Source organism: Rattus norvegicus, chromosome 3 (genome assembly GCF_036323735.1).
Source record: "Rattus norvegicus strain BN/NHsdMcwi chromosome 3, GRCr8, whole genome shotgun sequence".
Taxonomy (NCBI): domain Eukaryota; kingdom Metazoa; phylum Chordata; class Mammalia; order Rodentia; family Muridae; genus Rattus; species Rattus norvegicus.
In genome coordinates, this window is record NC_086021.1 from 35,981,726 (window position 1) to 36,008,734 (window position 27,009).

General features: G+C 51.9%; 2 protein-coding genes across 29 annotated transcripts in view; one reads left to right on the forward strand and one right to left on the reverse strand.

The window, feature by feature from the left end:
- Positions 1–57: 57 nt before the first annotated feature.
- Golga2 (golgin A2) lies at positions 58–20,298 on the forward strand. 17 transcript variants are annotated; one of them, XM_006233992.5, is made up of 27 exons: positions 61–189; positions 3,884–4,006; positions 4,997–5,077; positions 8,681–8,776; positions 9,023–9,066; positions 9,166–9,229; positions 9,576–9,632; positions 9,807–9,887; positions 10,604–10,642; positions 10,892–10,954; positions 11,038–11,131; positions 11,224–11,330; positions 13,959–14,017; positions 14,288–14,429; positions 14,948–15,037; positions 15,146–15,253; positions 15,398–15,485; positions 15,821–16,158; positions 16,402–16,515; positions 16,965–17,210; positions 17,290–17,365; positions 17,531–17,649; positions 17,845–18,063; positions 18,147–18,249; positions 18,347–18,453; positions 18,532–18,688; positions 18,775–20,298. In XM_006233992.5, exons 1-27 carry the CDS (start codon positions 106–108, stop codon positions 18,987–18,989), a joined length of 3,114 nt encoding a protein of 1,037 aa, XP_006234054.1. In that variant the 5' UTR covers positions 61–105; the 3' UTR covers positions 18,990–20,298. The 17 variants fall into 17 exon arrangements, with proteins under 17 accessions (NP_072118.2, XP_006234054.1, XP_006234055.1 ...); XM_006233993.5 differs by having other exon boundaries at positions 17,564–17,649; XM_006233994.5 differs by having other exon boundaries at positions 17,567–17,649.
- A 511-nt stretch (positions 20,299–20,809) lies between these two features.
- Positions 20,810–27,009, reverse strand: part of Dnm1 (dynamin 1) — a 52,686-nt gene continuing 46,486 nt past the window's right edge. For 4 of the 12 annotated variants that reach the window (XM_063283019.1, XM_039104148.2, XM_039104141.2 and 1 more), the window contains 3 exons: positions 25,138–25,379; positions 24,576–24,791; positions 20,810–21,976 (listed from right to left, as the gene is read on the reverse strand). In XM_063283019.1, coding sequence (XP_063139089.1) covers positions 21,904–21,976; positions 24,576–24,791; positions 25,138–25,379 — 531 coding nt within the window. In that variant the 3' untranslated portion in view covers positions 20,810–21,903. Of the gene's footprint in view, positions 21,977–22,873; positions 22,911–24,575; positions 24,792–25,137; positions 25,380–27,009 lie in introns of those variants that run through there. The other 8 variants (XM_039104143.2, XM_039104142.2, XM_039104145.2 and 5 more) reach the window with 6 other exon arrangements.

Sequence of the window (27,009 nt, forward strand, 5' to 3'; positions counted from 1 at the left end):
GGTTTCCGAGCGTCCTAGTGAAGCTCTGCACCCGCCTTCTCTGGCTCTTGTTGAGGAGTCGTAGCTGCCGGAAGCAGTTTCGCGGTGGCTGCCGGGATCGTGGTGATGTGGCCCCCCCGCTTCCCCCCTCCCCGCCCCGGGATGTCGGAAGAAACCAGGCAGAGCAAATTGGCTGCGGCCAAGAAAAAGGTAAAGCGCTCCGGGTCGCGGCCCCTTGACCCCACCCGAGCTCCTCCAACAGCAGGACTATGAATAGAGTCCGAGCCTTTCCCGAGACACACAGGTAGAGAACCCTTCAGCTCCCTGGGTTCCCCCCAGCGAAGTCTTCTCAGCCAGCCCCGCCCCCTCAGCAACCCAGCCCCCGCCCTCTCAGTCGCCCCTAGGTGACTTTGGTCAGTGACACAGGGTCTCAGCCCTTGACTCGGGACGCTCCAGTCCAGACCTCTCTGGGCACCTGCCTCCAAGGACCTGGGTCCTGGCCCTGTAGGCGACTCGGGCGTTGGTAGTATGGAGTGGAATGTAGTTACGTCACAGTCCCCCCCCCCCGAAACTGTCATTACTACTCCGAGTCGGATTTGGATTGCCCCACCTGCTCACCTGATGTTGATGCCCCCTTTCCTGTTTCTCTGGTGGAGAACTTAGTTCCACCTGGAAGGGAGCCCGAGTTTGGAATCTAGTGCGGAGGCGCTTTAGGTACCCACAGTCCCTTAACTTAGCATTAATGTGAGCACACAACACAGTTCAGTGTTCCTTGCTGACATGGAAGAATGGGTTTGGTTTGCATTTAGGTTATTTTTCAGTTTTCTGCTCTCTAGAGAGACTGTAATCTCTCTGGAGCAAAATGCATGTATAGTGTTGATCAGTTTCTTGGGGAACTGAACTTAACAGCTTGAAATTCAGCCAAATTGTCATTTCAAAACTGATGAGAGCCACAGGATGCGTGTGAGGCATCTCATGGGAAGCATCACTTTCCCATGTTTCTTCTGAGAGAAAAAACTGTAAAGGTTGGGCATGGCATTTTCTTAGATTTGTAAAGACTTCTCTCTGAGATGACGCTTAGGCCCTTTCTGGTCCCATGTTCACTAAAGCTTTGCCTTCGTGGCTTCTGCCCTTCTGTCACATTGTAAAGTTTAGGAAGTAAACTTTAGGAAGCACGTTTAGGAAGTACTGCTGTGTGTCTTTAATATGTGTTGATAAAACGGCCCCAGTGGGGTTAGGAGTGCACTAAGTTGTTAGGTGTTTATCAGGACTCAGCTCAGTTGGCAAGAGTGCTTGCCTACCATGTATGAGGCTCTGGCTTGGATCCTGGCATGGCATTAACTGGGCAGAGCAATACATGCCTATATTTCCCTGACTCTGGAAGTAGAGGCAGAAGGATCAGGACTTCAAGGTTATTTTTTACTATATGTGGAATTTGATACCAGCTTGGTGTATGTAATATTTAATACTGGGTCTGGAGAGAAGGTTCAGCAGGTAAAAGCACTTGTTGCTCTTGCAGAGGACCTGGGCATAGCTCCCTTCACCTAGTATTGCTAACAACTGTCTCTAACTCCAGTTCTAGAGGTTGCATATTATGCCCTCTTCTGGCCAATTAGGTTACTGCATATGTACATGATGTACAGCCATATATGTAGGCAAAACAAACAACTACCCTCATACACATACAGTCTTTTTAAAATTAAACTTAATTTTGTGTTTGTTTTTGAGACAAGGTCTATGTATTCCTGGCTGGCCCTGAACTCAGATCTGCCTGCCTCTGCCTGCCTAGTACTGGGTAAAAGGTATAGGCCACTATGCCCAGCAATCCTGTTTTGTTTCGTTTTGTTTTGAAGGGAAGCTGTGTATATATGGCTTAGTAGTAGAATTCTGGCCTCTCATACATAAAACTCCAGGTTCAATCCCCAGCACAACAACAACAACAGCAACAACAACAACAACAACAGCAACAACAAAACAACAAAAACCATTAACATGAGGTTTTATTGACAGTACTTTGGCTTTTGACAGGGAGATGGCTCATTGGGTAAAGAAGTTCAACACAAGCAGGAGGACCTGAATTTCTAGATTCCATATAAAACCAGACATGGCAGCATGAATCTGTAAGCTCAGATGTTCTCTAGCTAACTATATGGTGAAGACAGAATTATAGAAACTGAGAGGCCATCTTGCCTGGTGTGTGTGCTAACGAGAGAGTTCTCTGAGAGTGGGAAAGAGGAAGCAACACTGAGGCTGTCCTCTGACATTGTTGTATGTACCATGACATGCCTATGTACTCTCTCTCACAGCATATACACATACATGTGTCCTCTGACATTCTTGTGTACACCATAACATACCCATGCACCCTGTCTCCTAGTATACGAACATCCATGTGCACGCACACACACACACACACACACACACACACACACACACACACGTATATGTTTTAAAGACAGGGTATTTGAGTATTATTTTCAGCACCCACATGATAGTTTACAATCTTATGTGATTCCAGTTCCAAGGGTTCTGACATCCTCTTCTGACCTCTCTGTGCACCAGGTATACATGAAGTGCACATAAGTGAATATGGGCAAACTCTTGTGCACATAAAACATACTCAAAAGTAAGTAAGAATAAAGACAGGGTCTTCCTTTATCCTGGGTTAACCTGGAACTTGCTGTGTAGACTGGGCTATCCTTATCTTATCACAGAGGTCCACCTGCCTCTGCTTTGAGGACTGAGACTAAAGGTGTGTGCCACCATGCCAGCAAGAGAAAATGTTCTGAAAAGAGGAGTGGGATTTAAGAACCAGGTTATAAGGGTTGGGGATTTAGCTCAGTGGTAGAGCGCTTGCCTAGCAAGCGCAAGGCCCTGGGTTCGGTCCCCAGCTCCGAAAAAAAAAGGAAAAAAAAAAAAAAGAACCAGGTTATAGTTATTGTCTACTGGTTCTTGCATTTGCTTGTTGTCTCTGGGGATCACTGTGGAGCCCTGGCTGCTGTGGAGCCCAGGCTGGCTTCCCTCTCATGCCTCTTGCCTCTCCCAGAAGTTGGGATTATAGATAAGTGACTGTACACCCAGCTAGTTCCTGCCTACTCAGTGTTTACTCTCTGATCTCTACCCTTGGGAGCTGTAAACCCCAGAGCAGGTTATCAGAAGACTGGGTTTGGATTCTGTGTTTGCCTCTGTGTGTATGTGTGTATGGGCATGGGTATATGTTGCTGGATGGAACTTAGGGCCTTTTGAATGCTAGGCAAGGATTCCACTGAGCTACATTCCCAACCCAATTAATGCCATTGCCTCTGCCATTAAGAGGTCATTACAATAGCTTGTAGAATCTTGGTACCATTCCATGACATGAGACTTACGTATGTAAGAGTATTTTTATAAGGGACTGGAGAGATGGCTCATCAAGTAAGAGCACTGAGTGTTCTTCCAGAGGACCCGGGTACAATTCCCAGCACCTACATGGCAGATCACAACTGCCTGTAACTCCCAAGATCTAACTAACACCCTCACACAGACATACATGCAGGCAAAACACCAGTGTACATTAAAAAAAAAGTCTTTTATAAAAATAGCATCGGAAGGAACCAGGCATAAACTGTTACACTGTGTAGAATACTTGCCTAACTTGCACAGGGCCCTAGGCCTGGTCTCCAGGACTGTATAAACCAGGTATGGTGGCATACACTTGAAATCCTGGTGCTTTTAGAGGTTCAGACAGCAAGATCAGATGTTCAAAGTCATCCTCATTCACAGAATGTGTTAGCACCCAGCCGGGGCTACTTGAGACTCTGCATACAAAACACCAAGCCAAAAACTCACTAAACTGGAGAGCTGGAGTAGAGGCTGTGAGTGTGGGGCAAACGGCTTTGATTTCTTTCTGTTCTCTTTTCCACAGCTGAGAGAGTATCAGCAGAAGAACAGCCCGGGTGTCCCTGCAGGAGCAAAGAAGAAGAAAAAGATTAAAAATGGCCATAGTCCAGAGAGAACCTCTGCCAGTGATTGTCAGTCAGCAGAGAATGTGAGTCTTGGCCAGCAGATTCCTGAGGAATGGGGTGGGGGGAGAAGGGAGAAGGCTGTGGTTCAGGTAATGTCAGGTGCTGCTAAAATTTCTGGTTTGAGGGCTGGAGCCTAGTTCAGTGGTGATGGACTAGGGCTCGCTTGCCTTGCAAGGGACCCTGGATTTTATCTCAGCACAGAAAAATAAAATCTGAGTGTGGATTCTGTCTCTCCATTGTACGATAAGTCTTAGGGCAAGTGGTTTAAAGTCTTCAGACGTCTTTTTACATATCTGTACAATAGCAACAATGTTTTAATGTGTAAGTTTATTGTGATTGTTTTCGGGTTAACTCCCCTAGTGGAGGGTCTGCTGTGGAGTTAACAGTGAGCCAACAATAGGTACTGCTTGGGTTTCTTGGTTTGGGGTAGAAACCAGAGGGAACATCATTGTTCTCAGGCTTCTGAAAAGAGCCATTAGGAAGAGATCTGTGTGTTCAGTCCATCGTTGTCATGAGCTTGCTGGGTTGCCTCAGGAAAGTCCCCACACACACTCAGTTCCTTCATCTGACAGGATGATGGTGTATTGGCTTATTGTCTTACAGATTCTCTTTAGCTGTACCTTATAGTGTACAAGTGAAGTCTTATTTGGGAGTCTGGTTTTAAGGTGGACATGGGACTGGGGCCTTTGCAGATTGCTCCATGCAATCCTGGGTCTGTGGAACAGGTCTGGTGTATGTTGAGTCGCTGCCTTGATCAGGTGTAGTCACTGCATCCCCTGGGGACTCTTGCTCACTCTGAGGGCTGCCTCTGACAAGGCAGCAGCTGGCTGCTTGGAAGGTTGGCACAGGCCTGGGTGCTGATCTGTGCTCCTGAGTATTCCATCTCCCTGACTGTTTCTCTTCTTGCCCTGACTTGCTTCCCTGTCCCTCCCTCCCCTCTCTTTCTCATCTCTTTTCTTCCCACCTGCATCCCATCTTACCCCCCTCCCCTTTTCCCTTCTCGCCTGCTGTAGATTCAGGACATTCTGAAGGTGTTGGTGTCCGACCTTAACCGTTCCAATGGGGTCTCGCTCCCCCCATTAGACAAGAGGAAGGTGAGGCAGTGCCGAGACTCCCTCTGGCTTGCTCTTCCAGCCATGCATGCCACAGAGGCCTCCCTGCTGTGGGGGACCCTCTGCCACTGGCTTACTGTGTGTTGCCTCAGTTAACCATCAGCCCCTATGTCTGCTTTTTCAACTGCTCGCTTGATTGGGTTTTTTCCTTTCCCTTTATCATTTCTCATTTAGAGAATATGAGACCCACCTTGAAAGTTAAAGCTAATTGGGGAAACAGCTTTTGGTTCAGATGAGTGAGACTAGAGTTTATGAATGCCTGGCAGGGCACTGTCAGACTGGGACAGATGGGACACAAACACACCTTCAGATCTTGCCCTCTGGGCATCCGTCTCTAAAAAGCTAGACCATTGAAGTTTGTGCTTCTTTTTTATGAACTCATTTTGATTTGAAACAGGAACATGAGGTTATGAGAAAGTAAATTTATAGTATAGTTTCTGGGATTAAGACTTTTTTTTTTTCTTTTTTTTTTTTTTTTTCGGAGCTGGGGACCAAACCCAGGGCCTTGCGCTTCCTAGGTAAGCGCTCTACCACTGAGCTAAATCCCCAGCCCCGATTAAGACTTTTTTAAGAAACCCTCAACAGGGGTTGGGGATTTAGCAAGCGCAAGGCCCTGGGTTCGGTCCCCAGCTCCGAAAAAAGAAAAGAAAAAAAAAAAAAAGAAACCCTCAACAGGCAGTGGTGGCACATGTCTGTATTCCCCAATACTCTGAAGGCATAGAGGCAGGCAGATCTCTGAGTCTAGGAGGGCGTGGCCATGTCTGGTCTACAAAGTGAGTTCTAGGATGTCCAGGGCTACACAGAGAAACCCTGTCTTGAAAAGCAAAATGAGGGGTTGGGGATTTAGCTCAGTGGTAGAGCTCTTGCCTAGGAAGCGCAAGGCCCTGGGTTCGGTCCCCAGCTCCGGAAAAAAAGAATTAAAAAAAAAAAAAAAAGAAAGAAAGAAAAGCAAAATGAAAAGAAACTGTGAAAGTGTAAAGTTAACTGACAAATAAGTGAGTGACCAGGAGAAGCTGTTCTCAGTCTCTCTGAAAACTCAGTGGGTTCCTGATAGGAAGGGCACTTCCTAAACAGTGGCAGAAGTAGATGCGCAGTCCAGGTGCAGTAGAACGTGCCTATGAGCCCAGCACTGCGGACACTGAGACGAGGATGGGAAGCCCATCCTACACAGTGAGAGCCCGTCCGGAACCAATACCAATACCAGACTAAATGCACAGGACAAGAGTTACGCGGCCTCCAGGATGTCTAATGTAGCCACAGGAAAGTTGGTTCCCAGTGGACTCAAGGCTGGAGAAGGGGCGTTTGCAGCTACTTTGACAATGAAAGATGGGTCATGATCATACACACGGAGAGCTGAGGAGCAGAGAGCTGACAGGCGGAAGGGCACTTTTCAGAGACTCAGCATCCACGTGTGACAGGACCTGTGTTCACAGGGCTTAGAGCTGGCTTCCTGGATATAACCTAGTTCTTCAGTTAACATGTTAGGGGACATCCACCAAACAAAAGGAGCAGGCTTCTGTCCAACTGAAGGGGTGGCCTGAGCCAAGGCCACATCCTGTGGGGCTGAGGATGGGCGGGGTGAGGACTCGCAGGCTGGCATTGGGCTGTTTTCAGCCAACAGAGCTGATCCTGCCAGGTGTGGTCGGCTCAGGTGCTGTGCCTCCGTGCTCAGCTCAGACGTGGCACATTGTGCGTGTGGGAGTTGGGGGCACAGAGTTGGCATTTGTTGTGCTAAGGAGTCAGTCACACAGAGCTGGGGCTTCAGTTTCCCCTTTGGGAAATACTGACCAGAGCACCTAGCCCCTCTGTTCAGGAAGTGAAGACTTTTCATGTGTTTATGAAAACTTTCTTGAACCATAACTGACTTTCTACTCCAGGGATAAAGGAAATTGGCATCTTCTGAGTAGAAATAAAACAGGAAGTTATGGAAAAATAAAAATAGTTTCTGATGGGATGGGGTATTTTGAGGAGAGTGAAAACTTTGTAAGCACTCCATGCTTAGCTCTAAGACTTAAAATTGGGGAGTTACATGGTTCCTCACAAAGCAATTGAAAGTCTCCCAACAGTGCGTGGTGTCCCATCTTTATAATCCCTGCTTTTGGGAGGCAGAGGCAGAAAGGAGGTCTCTAGTTTGAGGTCAGCCTGGGCTCTATAGCAAGTTTGAGGCAAGCATGAACTTCAGAGAGACCCTGTTTCAAAACCTAAGACAAAAACCAAAAGGTACTCAGACAAATATTTTTATCTATTTTGTGCCTCTGTGAATGTTGCCAGGCTTAGAGATGTGTGTTACTAAGATGCTACAAGGGACCCAAAGCCTAGAAGGGTCTGTTGCTGGGAATGTCACACCTCCAGACTATCTCAGGTGTGGCCAGCTGCCACTGAGTCCCTGGTCTTACCTGTTAGACTCAACTGTAGACATTGTCAAGGCAACACCTAAGTGTGATTCAGAACTGACAGTCACATGTGTTACAGGGACGTTAGTCACAGTAAACCTGAAGAGAATGAAGTTCACACTTGAGTTCTCAGACGTCCTTTCTCACTTACTCAAAGGAGGAAATTTGGTTAGCATCTCCAGAGGCTGAGACTGAAGGCTTCAGAAAGCAAGCAGCCATTTCTTTGGAGAAAGGAATGGCCACTTCCTCCCAGAGCAGCCTTGCTGGATAGGCCTGGAATTTTTGTCCCTCTCCTTTTGTCTTCCCATCCTTTGCCTATTTGGATTGTTGGACCTGAGAAGACCTCTAAGCCAGAGACATAGTCTAAGAGTGAGGCCTGAACTACCAGGCCTAGGGGTGTGCGCACACCTTTAATCTAGCACCTGGGAGGCAAAGGCAGGCACAGCTCTGTGAGTGCAAGGCCTTCCTGGTCTACAGGGTGAGTTCCAGGACAGCAAGGGCTACATAGTGAGCCCCTGTCTCAGAAAATAAAACAAACAAGTGAGGCCTGAGCCTGAGGAGGAGCTGGGTACAGCTGGTCAAGCAGATAGTTCCTGCCAGGGAAGTGGGGAGACTTCTACAAGCTGCCATATAGGAAATCCTAGGATTGGTCCCTGGCTGCTTTTCCTAGGAAGCTTACATGATCTTCTAGATACTTCAAGCCAAAGGGCAGCCATTGTTCTCTACTTTACTCAGTTGTTTCTGAATCGACAAACACAGCCAGTGCATGGGTCTGGGAGGAGGGAAGGCAGGAAAGCAAGAGGAGAGGGAGAATGGTTATGTTGACCCTGATGATGAGTCCATCCCAGGAGCAAGACCTATAGTCAGGGGCCGTTAGCTCTCTGCCTCCTGCACTTGGCACTTTGTCTACCTGCTGTGGCTGCCACAGGTCAGAGCTCCATAGGGAACTAGGTCCTTGTGTATTCAGGAAGGAGCCCCTGCAGCCCCTGCTTTGAGCTCTGGCCCTTCAGAATGCTACTAAGTAGCCTGAGACCTGGGCATGTCTTGTCTGTACCCCAGTAGCTCCCAGCATGTGCAACTGTCCTGTGCCTGCCGCTGTGCTACCCTGCTTGCCCCATCACCTCGTGTCCGTGGCATTGAGGCCCTTCTCTCCTGCATGGTCTTCTAACCATCCTGCTCTGTTCTATGACAGGTGCCCACAGACCACACTGCTCCTGCACCACCAAGTACTGCTGCTGCCACTATGTTTCTTGGTGTCGTCCCTTCCCCCGATGCTGATCTCATTCAGGTTTGTCTTTTCTTCACTTTGCCTGACACTCTCCTGTCTGCTTCCTGAAGGACTCCCAAAGTTCTTTGAACTCTTTCTCTCTTCAGATAGCTTGGTCCAGGTGCTGCTCCGGGAGCCTGGCATGGGGAGGCCAAGCTGGGGAAGGCTTGGGAAGATGGGTGTTGAGATGAATTTGGCTCATGGTGTCCCTGTGTGACAGTAAGCAGAAGCTGAATAATGTTACCTTGTTTCTTTCTACCCACACAGAGCCACGATGCTGGCAATTGCTCTAACCTCATGGAGGAGACCAAGTAAGTGTTCCCTACTGAGGGAGTCAGGGCAGGCCTCTGCCCATGAGCCCTGTTTCCATCAAACTACCTGCACCCCTGATCTTATGTCTCCTCCCTTAGGACTTTCTCATCGACTGAGAGTCTGCGACAACTTTCTCAACAGCTCAATGGCCTTGTGTCTGAGGTACCACAGGACTGGGGTCCAGAGAGAAGGTAGAGAGGAAAGGAAGGCACAGTAGAAAACGAGGCAGGGATTCCCGAGCGGCTCTTGTCATGCTTGGAGAAGACCTGGATTTGGACCTCGATGGGCAATGTGATTTTATCCTGTTTATCCTGGTGTGGAAAGTTCGAGGTGACAGCTGTTGAGCAGCGGGGTTGAGCCATGGGGGTTTAGGGGCCATGAGGAGTGGCACAAGAGGGTGTGAGTGAACAGGAAAGCAGACTCTGCTAGTTGAGGGGGAATAGGAGGCTGCAGGGATTAGACAGTGAGGGTCACAGAGCATCTCCATGAGAGGTATTGTCTCTCCTAGTCTACATCCTACATCAACGGGGAGGGCCTCACGTCTTCCAACATGAAGGAACTGGAGGTAAGTGGCCTTGAATCATGGCCGAGCAACCCTTTACGCCAACCACCTATCTCCTCCTACAGGGACCTGGGTGCCCGCTGCCAGCTGAGACAGCCCACCACCCCCACCCCTAATGATGCTCTTTCTCCCTTTCCCCCATCCTTCCTCAACTCCTCCTCTCTGCATGCGCCTCAGAGCCGGTACCAAGAGCTAGCAGTAGCCCTGGACTCCAGCTATGTAACAAACAAACAACTCAGTAGCACGATAGAGGAATTGGTAAGAGTCAGCGGGGTCCCTGATTCTTGCTGCCAGTCCTGGGCTCCAGTTTCCCCTTTGGGCTCTGAAGAAAGGGACTAGGGGGCCCCTGGGACCAAGGGGGAATGGAAAACCTAGGGGCTTCCGTCTTAGCTGGAGGCAGCCAGAGCATAGAGCATGCAGCATGGTTCCTGTTGCTCTCCTCTCTGCACTCCAGACTCCCTCCTGAGTCTGCGCCCTCCCAGTCCTGAGCTTGGTGCCTCCAGCAGAAGAGAACACAAACCCAGTTGGTTGTCGGGAGCCCTGGTCCTGTTGGCTTAGCTCCTAATTTGCTCTTTGATTTTGGCCACACCACTCCCTGCATTTGAGTTTCTTGTTGAGGCAGAATTGGAGGGTGTCAGAGAGGTCTGTCCACTCTTAAGAGGTCACTGAATCATCAGAAACAAGTGCTCTCCCATTCCGCTCTTGGCTGTACCCACAAGACACGCTCAGTTTTAATTCGACACACTCCGCCAAGTCATCTTCCTCAAACCTGTCTCTAGAGTTACTGTCCTTTAATGTGAACCCAGTTACATAGTTGTGAGGGAGAGGCAGCCAGAATACCCTGGGAGCTTGAGGAGAGTCAGTTCATGTACCTGTGTGGGTCTGAGTACCTTCTTCAAATCCATCTTCCTGCTTGGTCTGGGGTGTCGTTAAAGGGGCCAGTCTTAGTCAGTTTCCTTTGACTCTTCCCACAGAAGCAACAGAACCAAGACACTCTGGATCAACTGGAAAAAGTAATGTGATTTCTCTGTTTCTCTGTTTCTCCTTTCATGGCTGATGAGGGTGGGGGAGGCCTCCGAGTTGCAGGTTTACTTCTATCCAGGAGAAGACACACCTCACAGGGTGTTCCCCATGGGATCCTTGATAACCTGGCCTCATGGTGGGCCTGTCCTGGGCCACTGGTGTCTTTGTCTTTCTGGGGGGCTCGTCCCTTGGGCCACTGCTGCCTCCCCACTAAGAGGTGCACTTCCTTGTGCCTGCAGGAGAAGAAGGATTATCAGCAGAAGCTGGCAAAGGAGCAGGGTGCCCTCAGGGAACAACTGCAGGTGAGAGGTCTGGGCAGTGTCCCTGAGCCCTCTGGAGAGCGCGTTTCTCCTGTCTCTCAGCACTTGTGGCCTTTTCTCCAAAGGTTCACATTCAGACCATAGGCATCCTGGTGTCTGAGAAGGCAGAATTACAGACAGCTCTGGCCCACACTCAGCAAGCAGCTAGGCAGAAAGCAGGTAGGACCTGGGCACCCTTGAGCCTTGTCCTGATGCCGTAGCAGGCCAGAGGGAGGGTCCCTGGGGCTGCATCTAGACCTCTCTTGTTCCAGGAGAGTCGGAGGATCTTGCCAGCCGTCTACAGTCCTCCCGACAGCGTGTGGGAGAGCTGGAGCGGACGTTGTCTACTGTGTCGACGCAGCAGAAACAGGCAGACAGGGTAAGACGGGCCACTTCTCTGCTAGATGGACAGAGAGCTTAAAGGACTTTTCTGCATGGTCCCGTGTCTTGCTGCCGACAATTCCGCATGCACCACACCTTTTCTTGCTGCTTTTGTTAAGTGGTTTGTAGACACAACCTGATGGATGATCCCTCTGCTAGGTAACTGGGGACTGGACAAGCAAGCACTGAATGCCACACCTAGAGGCAGGTGCCCGTGTGACCCTGCTGGTTGTGTGTGGCCTTGACCAAGTGCTAAGAGATGGGATGGGCGCTTGTCTGTGAAAGTACAGATCTTAACATGTACCATTTGTAGAAGGAGGAGAATGTGTGTGTGCAGTGTATGTAAGCCATGTGGGAGAGAATTGATAAACTCAGGGTTGGGAAAGGGTGACTGTAAATGGACCATCTGTTCAGAGGAGAGCAGGATTCAGATAGAAGTTAAGTAGGAGAAGGAGCCTCTTCCTCTGTGCAGCCCCAGGGGAAAGGGCCTGGAGATTTAGACACCCCAGAATGTTCAAGTCTCAGCTCTGTCTGCCTAAGTAGTTTCAGGCCAACACTGGGCCCTTGTGTACTGTTTCTGCCCAGTGCAGGTGATGGCAGCTGTCTAGATGCGTGTGAAGACGGGGTAGGGGATTATTAGCAGTGGTGCCTGGTGAAGGGCTCGGTGAACAATTTAACAACAGCCGTGTCCGAGAGTTCCCGGCCCAGTGTTAGCCCACTGTCATTTTATTAAAAAAATTCATAATCCTTCTACCTCACCATCCAGATGCTAAGATCACAGACTTTATCTCTGCCTGACTCATCCCTATGGAGTTTTTATAACTTGAAAGTTTATTTACTCGCGCGCGCATGCGCGCGCGCGCATGTGGGCGGGCGGGCAGGCGGGTGTGTGTGTGTGTGTGTGTGTGTGTGTGTGTGTGTGTGTGTTGCCTTTATGTATATGCACCAAACACATGCCTGATGCCTGCAGAGGGCAGAAGGCACTTGGCTCCCCTGGGACTGACCTAGGATATCAGTGCTGGGCTCTCTCAGAAGAATAACCATCTGCCCCTTTACTGAGGTTTGTGTGTATGTGTGTGTTTTCTGTTTGTTGTTATTATGACAGGGTTTCTGCGTAGCCATGGATAGCTTGGAACCCGTAGAGATCCACTGACCTTTGCCTTCCAAAGGCTGGGGTTAAGGTGTGCACCAAACACTGCCTGTATTGTTGGTTTTGTCTTGTTTTTGTTTTTGTTTTTGTTTTTTGTTTGTTTGTTTGTTTGTTTGTTTGTTTGAGACAGGGTTTCTCTGTGAGCTTTGACTGTCCTGAACTAACTCTGTAGACCTGCCTGTTCTTGAACTCATAGGGATCTATCTACCTGCCTCTGCCACCGAAGCACTGGGACTAAGGTCTCTGCCACCATCCTGCTCATGAGTTCTTATTAAAAAGCAAAGCAGGGCTGGAGAGATGGCTCAGCGGTTAAAAGCACTGACTGCTCTTCCAGAGGTCCTGAGTTCAATTCCCAGCAACCACATGGTGGCTCACAACCATCTGTAATGGGATCCGATGCCCTCTTCTGGTGTGTCTGAAGAGAGTGACAGTGTACTCATATAAATAAAAACAAATAAATCTTAAAAAAAAAAAAACAAAACAAAGGAAAGGCAGTACTAGTGAGGTGGTGGTGGCCCACACCTTTGATATCAGCACTCTGGAGGCAGAGGCAGCGAATCTCTGCAAATTAAACAGCCTGCTGTATATAGAGAGACCCTGTCTCAAAAAGTAAAAAAAAAAAAGTAGTAGTATAAGTGGTAGTTGTAATAGTAACAGCAACAACAGGAGTGAGGCAGATGGAGTGGCACATACCTGTCACTTGGAAGAAAGAAGCAGGAAGAGGTGGGGTTAAAGGCCAGTTTCATCTTCATGAGACTGTGTTTCATAAAACCATGCGTCACTGGGCAAGGCGACACGTGTCTGTAATCTCAGCACTGGGGAGACTGAGACAGGAGGGTTCAAGGCCAGCTTGTAAATTCTAGGCTTACCTGGATCCCTCAGACTGTATTTAGGAAGAGAGAAAAAGGAGAGCTTTAAAAGAGAGCTAGTGTGTTGTTGGTCAGTCATAGAGCAATTGCCTGACCTATACACGGGCTTGAGTTTGATCCCAGCCTTGCAAAAATAATATATGATTAATTAAAAACAAAAGCAGAGCTAGAGAGATGGCAGGGTGAGCAAGAGCACTGGCTCTCCATCAGAAGAGTGTTCGATTCCCAGTAGCCACGTGGTGCTTCACAACTGTCTGTAACTCACGCTTGTGGAGCACAGACATATGTAGACAGAACACCACTCCGTATAAATAAGTAGAACAAAGCAACCCTGAAGACTGTGACCTCTGGTCCCAGCTACTGGAGAGGCTGAGCCCTCTCAGCCCAGGAGGTTGAAGCCATCTTAGATAACATAGTGTCACCCCATCTTAAAAACAAAACAAACGGACAGAATCACAAAGGAGACAGAAATGTAGAAATGCCTTGGGAAAATGCCAAGTGTGATTAGGAAGAGGAATTGTCACTGGAGAATATCACCAGGCCGTTGGTGTTGTGCCAGCGGCTGCTTCAGCCTTTCATGTCCAAACTCTGCTTTCTCTGTCTGCAGTACAACAAGGACCTAACCAAAGAGCGAGACGCCCTCAAGCTGGAGCTATACAAGAATGGGTAAGAATGGGAAGGCGGCTGGGCTCTCTGCAGCCTCAGTGTGGAGAGTGGAGACTCAGCCCAGACAGGCTTGGGTTTGTGTAGAGCTGAGCTCTGGTCCCAGCCATGCTCCTGACTCATGGTGTGGTCCCAGGTAACTCAGTCTCTGAGGCCTGTCGCTTGTGACTCAGTGCTCTGTCCTGTGGTGCTGTGGCAGGACTCACACATCACTCTGAAATGGGCTCCTTTCTGTTCTTGATTCCTTCCTTTCCACCTTGCCACTGGCCCCAGCAAAAGTAATGAGGACCTGAGGCAGCAGAACTCAGAACTGGAAGAGAAACTTCGAGTCCTGGTGGCAGAGAAAGCAGCTGCACAGTTGGGGGCAGAGGAGCTGCAGAAGAAGTTAGAGATGTCAGAGCTGCTGCTGCAACAGGTGAGAAGTGCAGCCCTCACCCCTAAGGCCCAGGCACAAAGTCTGTGGCTCCTTGGGGGTGACCTGCGGCCAAGTATGGACAGTTTGGAACCTCCTCCTGTCCTGTGCTGATGCTGTTTACTAATTGCTCAGTGGAGCCCCCGCCACACCTGTGAATCAGAGTCTTAGTGAGGGTGATGTGGCTGTTGGATCCTTACTTTATTTATTTATATTATTGTTGAGACAGTCTTATCAGTAGCCCAGGGTGACCTGTAACTTACCAGGTAAGCCTTGAACTCATGGTAATCCTCCTACCGTAGCCTTCCAAGTGGGAGGTTGTAGGCATGAGCCACTAGGCCTGCTGAAATGCCAGCGTTCTGTTTCATTTAAATGGCCCAACAGGAGTCTGCTTAGCTTTTCCTGACACTTTCTCCTATGGCAATGACCCTGGGTTGTCATCCTAGCTCACACTCTTGTGGGGAGCACTTCAGCAGAACAGCATAGGCTCCCAGATCTAAGCCCTCCTTTCCCTCATGCAGTTCTCTAGCCAATCTGAGGCTTCTGGCAGTAATGAGCAGTTGCAACAGGCCATGGAGGAGCGGGCTCAGCTGGAGAGCCATGTTGGCCAGGTGAGGATCTGTGGGGGGAGGGGAAGGGCATGATCCCCCCTCCCCCCGCAATGGCCCTTGGTGAGGACCTGTGACAGCCCTTCATAACTCGTATATTGACTGATGCAGCTGATGGAGTCACTGAAACAGCTCCAGGTGGAGAGAGACCAGTACGCAGAGAACCTGAAAGGAGAGAGTGCCATGTGGCAGCAGAGGGTACAGCAGATGGCAGAGCAGGTGAGGCCTGGCCTCTGGAGTCTTCGCTCTTCCTGGGCATCAGTGTCGTGGAGCTGAGGGCTTAGGGGCTTCAGTTTTGCAGAGGTGGGACTGGGGATGGGTGGGCCTGGGATCTCCAGCACCCCCACCCTGTGCCTTGGGCAGGTGCACGCACTGAAGGAAGAGAAGGAGCAGAGAGAAAGTCAGGTACAAGAGCTGGAGGCCAGCTTGGCTGAACTCAGGAGTCAGATGGGTGAGTAGGGCAAGGGTGACCTGAGAGCAGGAGTGGGTCGAGGAGCCATGAAGGTGGCTTCCATTGCCCAGGGGGGCAGGTGGGTGTAAGGGCATTGTAATGGGGGCAAAGGGTCTCTGCCAGGACGAGGTGACAAGCCTTGTCATCTCTCTGAGCATGTGCCTTTCTGTGCAAAACAGGGTGGCATGCCTACTACTACACCTCAGCAGGTGACTGAGCATCCCAGATCTGTGCTAGAGTGGCTTGAAACACTTGCCTCATCTGAGACCCTGACAGAAAAGAAGCCAAGGCTTAGGGCAGGGAGCCTGACTCACAGTGCCTGCTTCCTTTCTCAGAGGAGCCACCACCTCCAGAGCCTCCAACTGGGCCTTCAGAGGCCGAAGAGCGGCTGCAGGGAGAGGTTGAGCAGCTGCAGAAGGAACTGGAGGGTCTGACGGGTCAGCTGCGGGCCCAGGTGCAGGACAATGAGAGCCTGAGCCACCTGAACCGGGAGCAGGAGGGACGGCTGCTGGAGCTGGAGCGCGAGGCCCAGCACTGGAGCGAGCAGGCAGAGGAGCGCAAGCAGATCCTGGAGAGCATGCAGAGTGACCGCACCACCATCAGCAGAGCGCTGTCACAGAATCGCGAGCTCAAGGAGCAGCTGGCTGAGCTGCAGAACGGCTTCGTCAGGCTGGTGCGGAGCCTGCAGGCCCTCCTTGCTTACAGGGAACACACTCACCCCTTTTGGTCAGCACCGGCAGAGGATGGGGTGCTGTCCGCCTCACGTTAGGTGGTAGTGGTGAAGGCACCCCACAATCCCGAGCCCTAGGGTGTGTGGGAATGATCCAGCAGCCTTCCCTACTCTGAGAGGGAGTACACATGCAATTCTGGGGACTCCAGCCACATTAGGTCCTACTGACTGTTGCTTTCTGTCCAGACAAATGAGAACATGGAGATTACCAGTGCGTTACAATCAGAGCAGCATGTCAAGAAAGAGCTGGCCAGGAAGCTGGGAGAGCTTCAGGAGAGGCTGGGAGAGCTGAAGGAGACGGTAAGGCCTACTACATGTGGTGTTGGCCACCAGACCTGGGGAGGGTGGGTGCAAGGCCCATCACAGATTAGCCACAGCCTGGAACAGGTATCCCTGGACTGCTCTCTATCCAGGAGCTGCCCTTTTATAGTCGTTGTCCTTTTATGCAGGGCTCTGGGTTCAGGCTGGATTCACACCCATGTGTTCAAGTGCTTCCCATCTCCAAACCTAGTCACTGAAGTTAAAAGATGAGTTTTCTCATAGAGGTGTTAAAGGTTTAATGAGAAAATGTGCATAAAATAACGGGTACTAGTAGGTTTGTGCAGAACAGAATGGGTTAGTTCCATCTGCTTTTCCACTCTTGGGGCCTAAAGGAGTGAGAAAGGTGACTATGTGAGGCTGGGTACAAAGGCAGGCGCTCAGGCCGTGGCAGCCAGCACTGCCTGCCCTCAGCCCTAGCCTTCCTGCAGGTGGAGCTGAAGAGCCAAGAAGCACAGGGTCTGCAGGAGCAGCGAGACCAGTGCCTGTCCCACCTGCAGCAGTACGCTGCCGCCTACCAACAGCACTTGACAGCCTATGAGCAGCTGACCTCTGAGAAGGAGGCACTGCACAAGCAGCTTCTGCTGCAGACACAGCTCATGGACCAGTTGCAGCATGAGGAAGTTCAGGGCAAGATGGCAGCCGAGATGGCCCGCCAGGAGCTGCAGGAGGCACAGGTGAGGCAGCTGTTAAGACTGGGCCCAGGGGGAGGATCTGGCCACCTCTGTCCCTTCTCATTCTCTCCTGGCCCCTTAGGAGCGCCTAAAAGCTAGCAGCCAGGAGAACCAACAGCTCCAAGCCCAGCTGAGCCTCTTGGTCCTCCCTGGGGAAGGTAAGACCACCCAGGAGGAGAGGACTAGAGTTGATGTATTTGGAGCAGCTTTGATTGGGCATTTTCTAGTCACTGGCTGGTCCTAGGGTAGAGAGTGGGGATGCAGGGGTGGGGCTCTGAGCTCTCCTCCCCCAGCCCACTCTGTCTACCTGCTGGGATTATTAGAGGAGACAGCCTACAGCAACTGTCTGCCCCCAGGAGATATGGACCAGGAGGAGCAAGACGAGGAGGTTCCTCAGCCCAGTCTGACCATCCCAGAAGACCTTGTCAGTAGAGAGGCTATGGTGAGCTGGGCTCTGCTTGCCCTTCTCTTTTCTACCTCTGTGGTCCTTGGTTTCCTGCCCTCTGATTTCTTTTGATTACCACTTTGTGCTTGGGAGCCAGTGGTTAGTCTCCCATCTGGGAACTGGTGCTCCCTCTCTCCCTGCCCACTTTGCCCTGAATGTTTCCCTGAGAGGCACACCTCCCTCTGTGTGCAGGTGGCCTTCTGCAATGCAGCGATAGCCAGAGCTGAGGAAGAGCAGGCCCGACTCCGCGTGCAGCTGAGAGAGCAGAAGGCACGTTGCCGGAGCTTGGCTCACTTGGCAGCCCCAGTCCAAAGCAAGCTTGAAAAGGAGGCAGTGGTCCCCAGGGATATGGGTGACTCTGTATCTGAGGAGAGCAACCAGGCCCTACATGTAGCCATGGAGAAGCTGCAGGTGAGTTTGTCTGTTGGGGCTGGGAGGGAGGGGACCAGCCGGGGCTCCTGAGTCCCTGAGCCCTCTCTCTGTCTTGGCTCCAGAACCGCTTCCTGGAGGTCATGCAGGAGAAAGTGGAGCTCAAGGAGCGGGTGGAGGAGCTTGAACATTGCTGTATCCAGCTTTCTGGGGAGACAGACACTATTGGTGAGGCAAGGCCCAGCCGAAGGCAGTGGGGCTATGCATGGGGCAGATGGGGAGCCATAGTGTCTGAGCCTTGCCCACCTGCCTGCCGTCCCCACAGGAGAGTACATTGCCCTCTACCAAAACCAGAGGGCAGTGCTGAAGGCTCGGCATTTGGAGAAGGAAGAGTATATCAGCCGGCTGGCTCAGGACAAGGAGGAGATGAAGGTAAGCTTCAGGCTTCTTCTTGTCCAGGCCCTGGCAAGTCTGGGCTGGGAGGTTCAAGTCGAGCTCCTTTTTCTCCAGGTAAAACTGCTAGAGCTTCAGGAGCTGGTGTTGAGGCTTGTGAACGAGCGCAATGAATGGCAGGGCAAGTTCCTGGCCGTGTCTCAGAACCCTGCTGATGTGCCTGCCCCAGTGCCCACAGGCTCCCAGGAATTTGGCGCTGCTGACCAGCAAGGTGGTGAGTAGAGCTGCTGTCTTGGGCAGGCAGAAAGCGGAGGGTTCCCATGACGTGCAGAGCCATGATTTCCTCCCCTTTCTCTAAAGACCTCAGGGAGGTGAGCCTGGCTGACGATACAGAGCCTGCACAAGGAGAGGCAGGGGTACCCGCTCCCCAGGAGAACCCCACTGCACAACAGATCATGCAGCTGCTGCGTGAGATCCAGAACCCCCAGGAGCGCCCAGGCCTGGGTAGCAACCCTTGCATCCCCTTTTTCTACCGTGCGGATGAGAACGACGAGGTGAAAATCATGGTTATATAAGAGACTTTCGGCCAAAGCCTCACCAAGGGCAGCCAGAAGTTCTGCCCACCCCACCCCCTTCCCCAGCCACCCTATCCTTAATAATAAGGTCAGACCCCGCCCTCCAGGGGCTGGGGAAGTAGCTCAGTTGGTAGAGTGCTTGCCTGCCATGCACATAGCCCTGGGTCCCCAGCGCCCCTGAAAAGGCTGATACCTGTAATTTGAGTGCTTGGGAAGTGGAGGTGGGAGAATGGGCCATCCTCATCTACCTAGTGAGTTTGAGGCCACACTGGGCTACATGAGACCCTGTCTGAAAAACCAAAAGATCGGACTCCTATATTAATGGGAGATACAAACTGGTACAGGTCTGCCTTTTAGCCAGGGCAGTTTTACCTTGTAAACTCCTGGTAGGGAAAGAGCACCAGAGACTCAGTGATTGAGCAGACTGTGCTGGGTGGCCTGGGGACTTTCTCACCAAGGAGGGCCTCAGTCCTTGCTCGGGCAGGCCACTGGGGCAGAACAGTCTGGCAGCCTTCTCATGACCAGGAGCAGCATGGGCTGGTGGATCGGCCTAGCATTCAGCAGGGCTCAGGATTTTTCACCATCTCAGTCGTTTCCACCCTCCTTTCCCTCCCCAACCCCATTTTATATTCATTGTCTTCATATAGTGTCTTACATAGCCCGGGCTAACCCTGAACTCACTACAGATTGAGCTGATCCCCTGCCTTACCGCTGTGCCTGGAGGTTGGCAGTGCTAAGCAGGCACTCTACCAAGTGACTTATCCCCAGCACTACCCGCCCTTTCCCTTAGTGTGGTGATGCTCGGGGTGGAACCCAGGGCACAGCACGTCCCCAGACCAAATCCCATCTTCTTAGAGGCACTTTAGGGCAGTGGGGCTGGCAGCGTTTCATGGGTCCCCGGGCAGTTGGGCTCACTGCCTCAGGAAGGCATCCCACTTAGGAGGGCTTCCATCTCTGTGAGGCACTTTGTGACAGGGAAAGTGGGTACCATTCTCTCAGGCCTTATGACAATTGGGGTAACTATGCCAAGCAGGACAGAGGCTGCTGGGGCGGGGTGGGCTTCCCCTCCCCCGGTGTACATATTGTACCTGTGTACTATTTTGTATATTCCGGGGTAGGGACACCCCTGTATCATAGTGGAGGTTGGAGCTGGCAAGTGGGACAGAGCTTCTAATAATCATTTGGGCTGGGAAACTTATTTATTGGTAGTGTTAGGTCAGGACAGGAGGCGGAGACGTGGTTGTGGCACCTGCAATGCAGCTCCTCTTTATTTTGCTTTTTACTTGGGAAATAAATGGATTTAGCCATACTGCTGGGCCCAGGGTGCTTGTTATTGGTTCTGGGGTTGGCCTCAGGCTGGCACCAATCAGGGACTGTGTCCTGCCTGGAGAGAGCAGGCTTCTGGCCTGTGTGGAGCCCAAGGTCTGAAGTGCCTGCAGGACAGACTGACACCATCACCTGTGCAGTGCTTATGGCAGCCTAGGGATCCCAGGGGACTACAGGGCTTCCTTACTGAGTGACAGAATCAAGCCTGACTTACATAGTGGAACTCAGGGTCCTTCGGGTGCTGACTTCCAGGCCAGGCCTTTCACATTCCAATCCCTTCTCCCCTAGCTGGTCCATATGTGGGGCCTGTTCTTTAAGCTGCTCACAGCATGTGCTCGTGATACTGCCCCCTAGTGGTGGAAGCAGGATTCACAGGAAGAGAACCACCTTGCAGCACCCTAGCAAGGGCCTTTCCTCATCCTTCATTCGGTACCCAATTTATACCTCCCCTCTCCTCGGCCCCAGAGAATACAAACCAGCAGAGGTACACGCAGTTCCCCATTGTCCAGAAATGGGTTTTATTCTCAGCCAAGAGACAGCAAGACTGGTGGCCATCAGAGAACCGCACAGCTGCTGGTGCAGCATCCCCTTGTGCAGGGTGGGGATGGCCAAGGGGATGGCTGTCCACAGGCCAAGGGACAGGGAGGCTCACTGGAGGTGGCACATTGGAGGGGGGATGTCAGGATGACAGCGTTCCCTTGTAGTTGGACCACAGGACTCCACAAGGACAGCATGGTGGTTGATTCTGACACTACAGGCGAGGCTGTGTCAGCCATATATATGTATATATATGTATATATAGGTATATTTATAGATATTTATAGAATGTCGCAGGAGCAATACCACAGAGGGGCACAAGTTTTCACCAACATCACATTTGGATGTATCAGCTCACCACTACAACAGACTAAGTCACAGATGATGAATAGGACGCTTTGGGGTCGGGGGAGCCACTGTCAAGTCACAGAACAGCTGTCCAGGCAGGCTTGATAAGGGAGGTCTCCGAGGAGTAGGAGGGATCTGGTTAGAGGTCGAAGGGGGGCCTGGGGCTCTCAGGACGGGACGGACTTGCCTGACCCGATCGGCTGGCAGTTGGAGAGAAAGCCAAGAGAGAACCGAAGAAAGAAAAGGAAGGAGAGCTGGTAAGGCAAGAGTAGCCACCTTCAGCAGAGGCAGAGGGGATGAGGCAGGTGTGGATGTGGGCAAGGTTCCCGGAAGAGACGGGCAGTTGATGAATGGAAGATGGGAGGTGCTGGGCGGTAACTAGAGGGTAGTCTGGGGAGAGGCTGGGTGGCCCTCTCTTGCCACACACACGGCCTCTCACACACCACCCAGGCAATGCACCACAGGGCCTCCCTCTTTTCTGCTCACTCTGTTTCCCATCTCACTGGCTCAGGGCCACCCCAAGCCTCAGGGAGTCCCATGTAACAGCCATGAGGCCAGTAGTGTTTGAACCAGGAGATCGAAGCTAAAGGGGATGGCTGGAGGGAGCGCTGGAGGCCCCTCAGGTGGTCAGAAAGCCCAGGAGTCCTCTGAGGGGACCCTGGGGAGGCTAGGAGGCAGGCAGCCGATGCCTGTAGCCACAGACTTATAAGTCTAAGAGGGGAGCCTCCGATGGTCGGGGGGCTGCAGGTCTCGTAGGTGAGGCTGGGCCCTTCCTGCTGGGGAAAAGCAGAAGGGTGAACGTCAATGGCTGGGGAAGAGTTGGGACAGGGTAACTGAGAGATCTCTGGCCAACCAGGCAGCATTCAAGTTGACTCGCCCAGTCAATAGACACCGCAGTGCCACCGGCTAAAAGGTACAGGTCACTCTGAAAATAGGTTAAATGTGGGAGCTGATGGCTGGCTCTATGTCTGGGGCTGAGGAGGTGGCTGATAATTACAGGTGTTCTATGCCAAGGATGAGTGGAAAAGGGGCTACCTGTCCTCACCTTGCTGTGAACTATCGGGCTGGCAGAACGGCAAAGGCTCTTAAGTGATCTAAAGTCATCAATCAGAGCCCTGGCTCCGCCAACGGGATTATCATGCTTGCCCTGTGGTGGATTTAGTTGCCCATGCTCCTAGGTTGGAAGTAGAAAGCTCTATCTGGGCAGCAGAGTTCAAGGTAGGTTTGAAGATGAGCTCCTAAAGCTTCTGGCCCCTTCGAGGCCAGCCAAAGACACCCTCTCCCAGTTCTTAGTCCTACACTGTCATCCGGCCCCTTCAGAGGCCAGCCAAAGACACCCTCTCCCAGTCCTTAGTCCTACACTGTCAACAGTGGTCTGGTGTCTTAGACAGCTCCAGAGAGCACCCATATCAGTACCATATCTTGGGCATGGTACCTGTACCAAGGGCCCTCAGTTTAAGCAAGAAGCCCTTGAGTAGTGGCGCTGAGTCCCGCGGCTCACTGGGAAGGAAGTGAGAGAACCAGCTGGAAGAGGACAGGAAGTGGGAGTCTAGAGCTGCAGGAGAAGGAGGGGCCTGGCTCAGAGGTCCCAGGTGTCCTCAGCATGGAGCTGGTGCAGCGAGGAGGAGGGGGCAGACACACTGTTCATGCAGCAGGCTGAGAGCATAACCTACCGTAGCTGACACTCCTCAGGGGTCACTGATAGTGATTCTGAAAGACAGCACGGAATCAACAGGGCAGTTCACAAACACACAGGTGGGCCAGGCTGGGGGTTAGGGGACACACACACGCACACCCCTGGGCGTGCACACACATGCTGTGAGGCCTGAAGGCCCTGCATGCACACGCTAACACACATGCCCACAAACACGCATACATCTCCCCTCCCACCTCCCAGTGCCCAGCACCATTGCCGGCCAATACGTCGTGCAGCACGGATCTGGGACATGCAGCCACTCAGCACACAGAAGCACACGCGTGAGCTGTCACAACACAGAAGCTCGCCTGCACACAGAAGGTCTTTGCACCAGCTCCCTGCACACTCAGGCCTGGTGTGCTGACAGGGTTACCATAGGGCTCTGTAAAGGGCAGAGCTTGCACTCTAGGATCCAGCTGTCATGTTTCTGCCCAAGAAGCTCCCTTGGTTCCCTACATCATTGAACCTCTCCAAATGTCCAACCTACCCCACCCTGCTATTTACTGTTAATAAAGCAGCCCACTGTCCCTGTCAATCTGACACTCTCCTGGGGAAATGTCAGGGTACACTTATTTAGGAGAAGGAAACTAAAGCCCTGGGAGGGAAAATGACTTGTCTAAGGGAAGTGAACCAGCATGTCTGGACTCCAGTCCCATGACATGCTGCCCATCTTTACTGTTCCAGACATCAGAGCCCCACAGAGTAGACCCAGCTTCATTTGGTGTATGGGGGCTATTCCTCTAGCTCTGTCCTTCAGCCATCTAGATTCCCAAATAGAAGCTGTTGGTCTGTCTGAGCATGTGTTTTCTTAGAGACCAGCCGCAGTCCGTAGAAACAGGGCAGACTTGGTTATTAGAGTGAGCTTCCTGGAAAGCCAGTCGTGGATAAGAAGACAAAGGCAAGGGATGAAGTATATTCCTTGTTCTTGGAGCTCTCTGGCAGCAGGGTAGCCTTTGATCCCAGTCCTTACCCAACACCCACCATCTGGTTTCAGACCACCAGACTGTCCACCATTCCCAGAGCCCTTCCCCAGCTGCTTTCTATGCATGTCCATGCCTGGGTGCCACACTCTCACATTCACACCCGTGTGCACGCCCACATACACATCATCACACCTTGCTGGTCACACAATCACAGCCTGGCCTGATACTGTGGGCCAGAGGTGGAACGGCACTCTGGGACAGCTCAAAAGAGTCAGGGCTGGGAAGTGGGGCATCGAAGTAGCTCTGGATGTAAATGAAGAAATCCACACGATTCAAAGAGAGGATCTGGGGTCAGAGACCTAGACCTGAGGTAGGCTCACCAGGAGCTGGGCCAGGTGAGTGAAGGGTGGAATGGAGGAGGATGGGAGGCAAGGGTTTAAGAAATGCGAAGTGTGGGAGGCATGGAGAGAAAATGAAAAAAAGGGAAGCGCCATGCAAATACTGAAAAGAAGGGGGCAAATGGTTTGAGCCCCAGAGCCCCCTCCCAGAAACGACCGCCACCGGGACTCAGCGCCCCCTGCGGCGCAGGACCTCCTGCCCGTGGCCGCAGGTCCCTTGGCCTTGCAATGTGACCCCAACGCCTAAGATGGAGAGGGTCGTTTCTGCTGCTAGGCCGAGGATCTAGAATCCAACTCCACCTCCCTCCAGGTCACACCCGCCTGGCAGCCTTTCCCGTCGCTTTAAGCCCCTACTCACCTGGGGACCCCAGGCGGGGCGCGGTTGGGGCGCGAGGGCACCTGGGGAGGGGGGCCAAAGGGGTCAGGGGAAGCCCCCGGCCTGGAGGGCACGGGGGGAGCCCCCCCCAGGGCGGATCCAGCAGGCGGAGGCCCAGGAGCAGGGCCCCGCGACCCGGGCCGGGCTGGGGGCACGGCGGGGGCTCGGCGCTGCGGCGTGGGGCTGGACGTGGGCGACCTACGGGCGACAAGAGCGGAAGAAGCGCGGAGCAGAGGTGAGTGGCTCCGCCCACAGCAGAGACCCCGCCCTCAGCCCAGGCTGTCCCCGCCCATGCAGCAAGCCCCGCCCATAGCGACCTTAGACAGCGTGGGAGCCTAAGCCCGGTCCCCAGCGGCGCCACCCACCCTGCAGCCAGCGCTCACGGCAAGCCCCGCCCCGCGACAAGCCCCGCCCTCTTCTAAGCTCCTCCCCTCGCTCCAGGTGGGAGCCCCCGAGACCCGGGCGCGCCACTGCCCGGTCCCGGCCCTCCTCCCGCGGGCCCCGGGCTGGGGGGCTTTGGGGCCGTGGGGGCCGGCCCTGGTACCTGCGTCCGGCCGGTACGCTCTGCACCTGCAGCCAGGAGTCGTCCACGGGCGGGGGCATGGGCGTGCTGACGGTGGTCGTGTTGATGTCGCCGATAATGCTGAGCGCCTCCTTCAGTGCGTGGTACATACGCAGCATCTCGTCGCGCCGCTGAGCCTGTTCGGCCGATTCTTCCATCAGCGTGTTCTGGTCCCCGCAAGAGTACAGGTTGGCCAGCAGCTCAGAGAAGATAAACTCCTTGGTCTGTGCACAGAGAGGGAAGGAAGGCTAGAACCTGATGACCGCGCCACCTTGTCTCTGGCCAGACCTACTGGGTCTGGGTGCAGAACCGGAAGCGGGGCTTGATATTTCAGATGCCTACTACTGCTTGGTGCCTAAACTCTTGAAACCACATCTTAATGCCCTTTTCTCACACGAGAATACAGGATAGCGAAGCCACCTGCCCTAGGTGTCGGATCCGGGAGGAGATTCAGAACCAACCATGTCACTAGGACAACTGCCTACTAAGTTTATGAGCCTTTCTTCAGACCAAAATAAGGAAGAAGATACTTTAAAGTGCCCTAGGTCCTTAAGGAAGAAAATAACAAATATCTAACTATGTGTCTTTTTAATTGAGGGAAATGTGTCCGTGTGTGTAGTGGAAGTTTAATGCCTATTTCAAATCCCCAGACATTTTTTTTTTAATTTTTTGAAGGTTTATTTATTTATTATATACATTGTAGTTATCTTCAGACACACCAGAAGAGGGCATCAGATCTCATTACAGATGGTTGTGAGCCACCATGTGGTTGCTGGGAATTGAACTCAGGACCTTTGGAAGAGCAGTCGGTGCTCTTAACTACTGAGCCATCTCTCCAGCCCAATCCCCAGACATTCTTTTTTTTTTCTTTTCTTTTCTTTTCTTTTTTTTTTTTTTTTTTTTGGTTCTTTTTTTCGGAGCTGGGGACCGAACCCAGGGCTTTGTGCTTCCTAGGTAAGCGCTCTACCACTGAGCTAAATCCCCAGCCCCTCCCCAGACATTCTTATGCCATCCAGTCTGAGACAATCTTGAGAGCAGCTGGCATTTTTGCAGCTTACTCCAATCTCACTGACTCCTTTTCCAAAACCTACTGAGCATGTGCCACGTTCCACACTCAGTGTTGCGCCACACTTCATAAGCATTCTGACGTCAGCTCTATTTCGCCGGTCATACTTTACACATTGGGAAACAGACTCAGAGATTACATACGCTCAGAATCACAGAGGCAATCTGTGGGAAAGCCAACAGCATTCCAGTTCTGCTTTCCTGAGGCCTGCTTCTACACAGCCCCAGGCTGTGGTGGCCCTGTGAGGTGTGTTTCAAAGCAGCATCTGAGAGTCTCAAAAAGCTATGATTCCTAACCCCTCCTGAAGAACATGCATGTTTGGGTCAGCCTAGGTGTCTTATTTTTCAACCGTAAGTTTCCTGAAATTCAAATTAAGTTGAAGTATTTCCACTGGCTATGTAACATCTGAAGTGGGTTTGCAAAACTTAATGGGAAAATATCCTGTTAATTAATATTTTCTTTTTTTTTTTCTTTTTTCTTTTTTTTGGAGCTGGGGACCAAACCCAGGGCCTTGAGCTTGCTAGGCAAGCGCTCTACCACTGAGCTAAATCCCCAACCCTAATTAATATTTTCTAGATTGGGACCCGGTGTAGTAAATAGGTCGTACCTGCCATCTCAGCACTGAGGAGATAAAGCCAGGGAGAGATCAGCCACAAGTTTGAGGCCAGCCTGGACTCCACAGCAAGACTCTCTCTCTCAGAACAATATTTTGGATATCTCGGGGCTTGAAATAAATACTATCAAAATTAAGGGTTTTGGAACCAGGCATAGTAGTGCACACCTTTAAT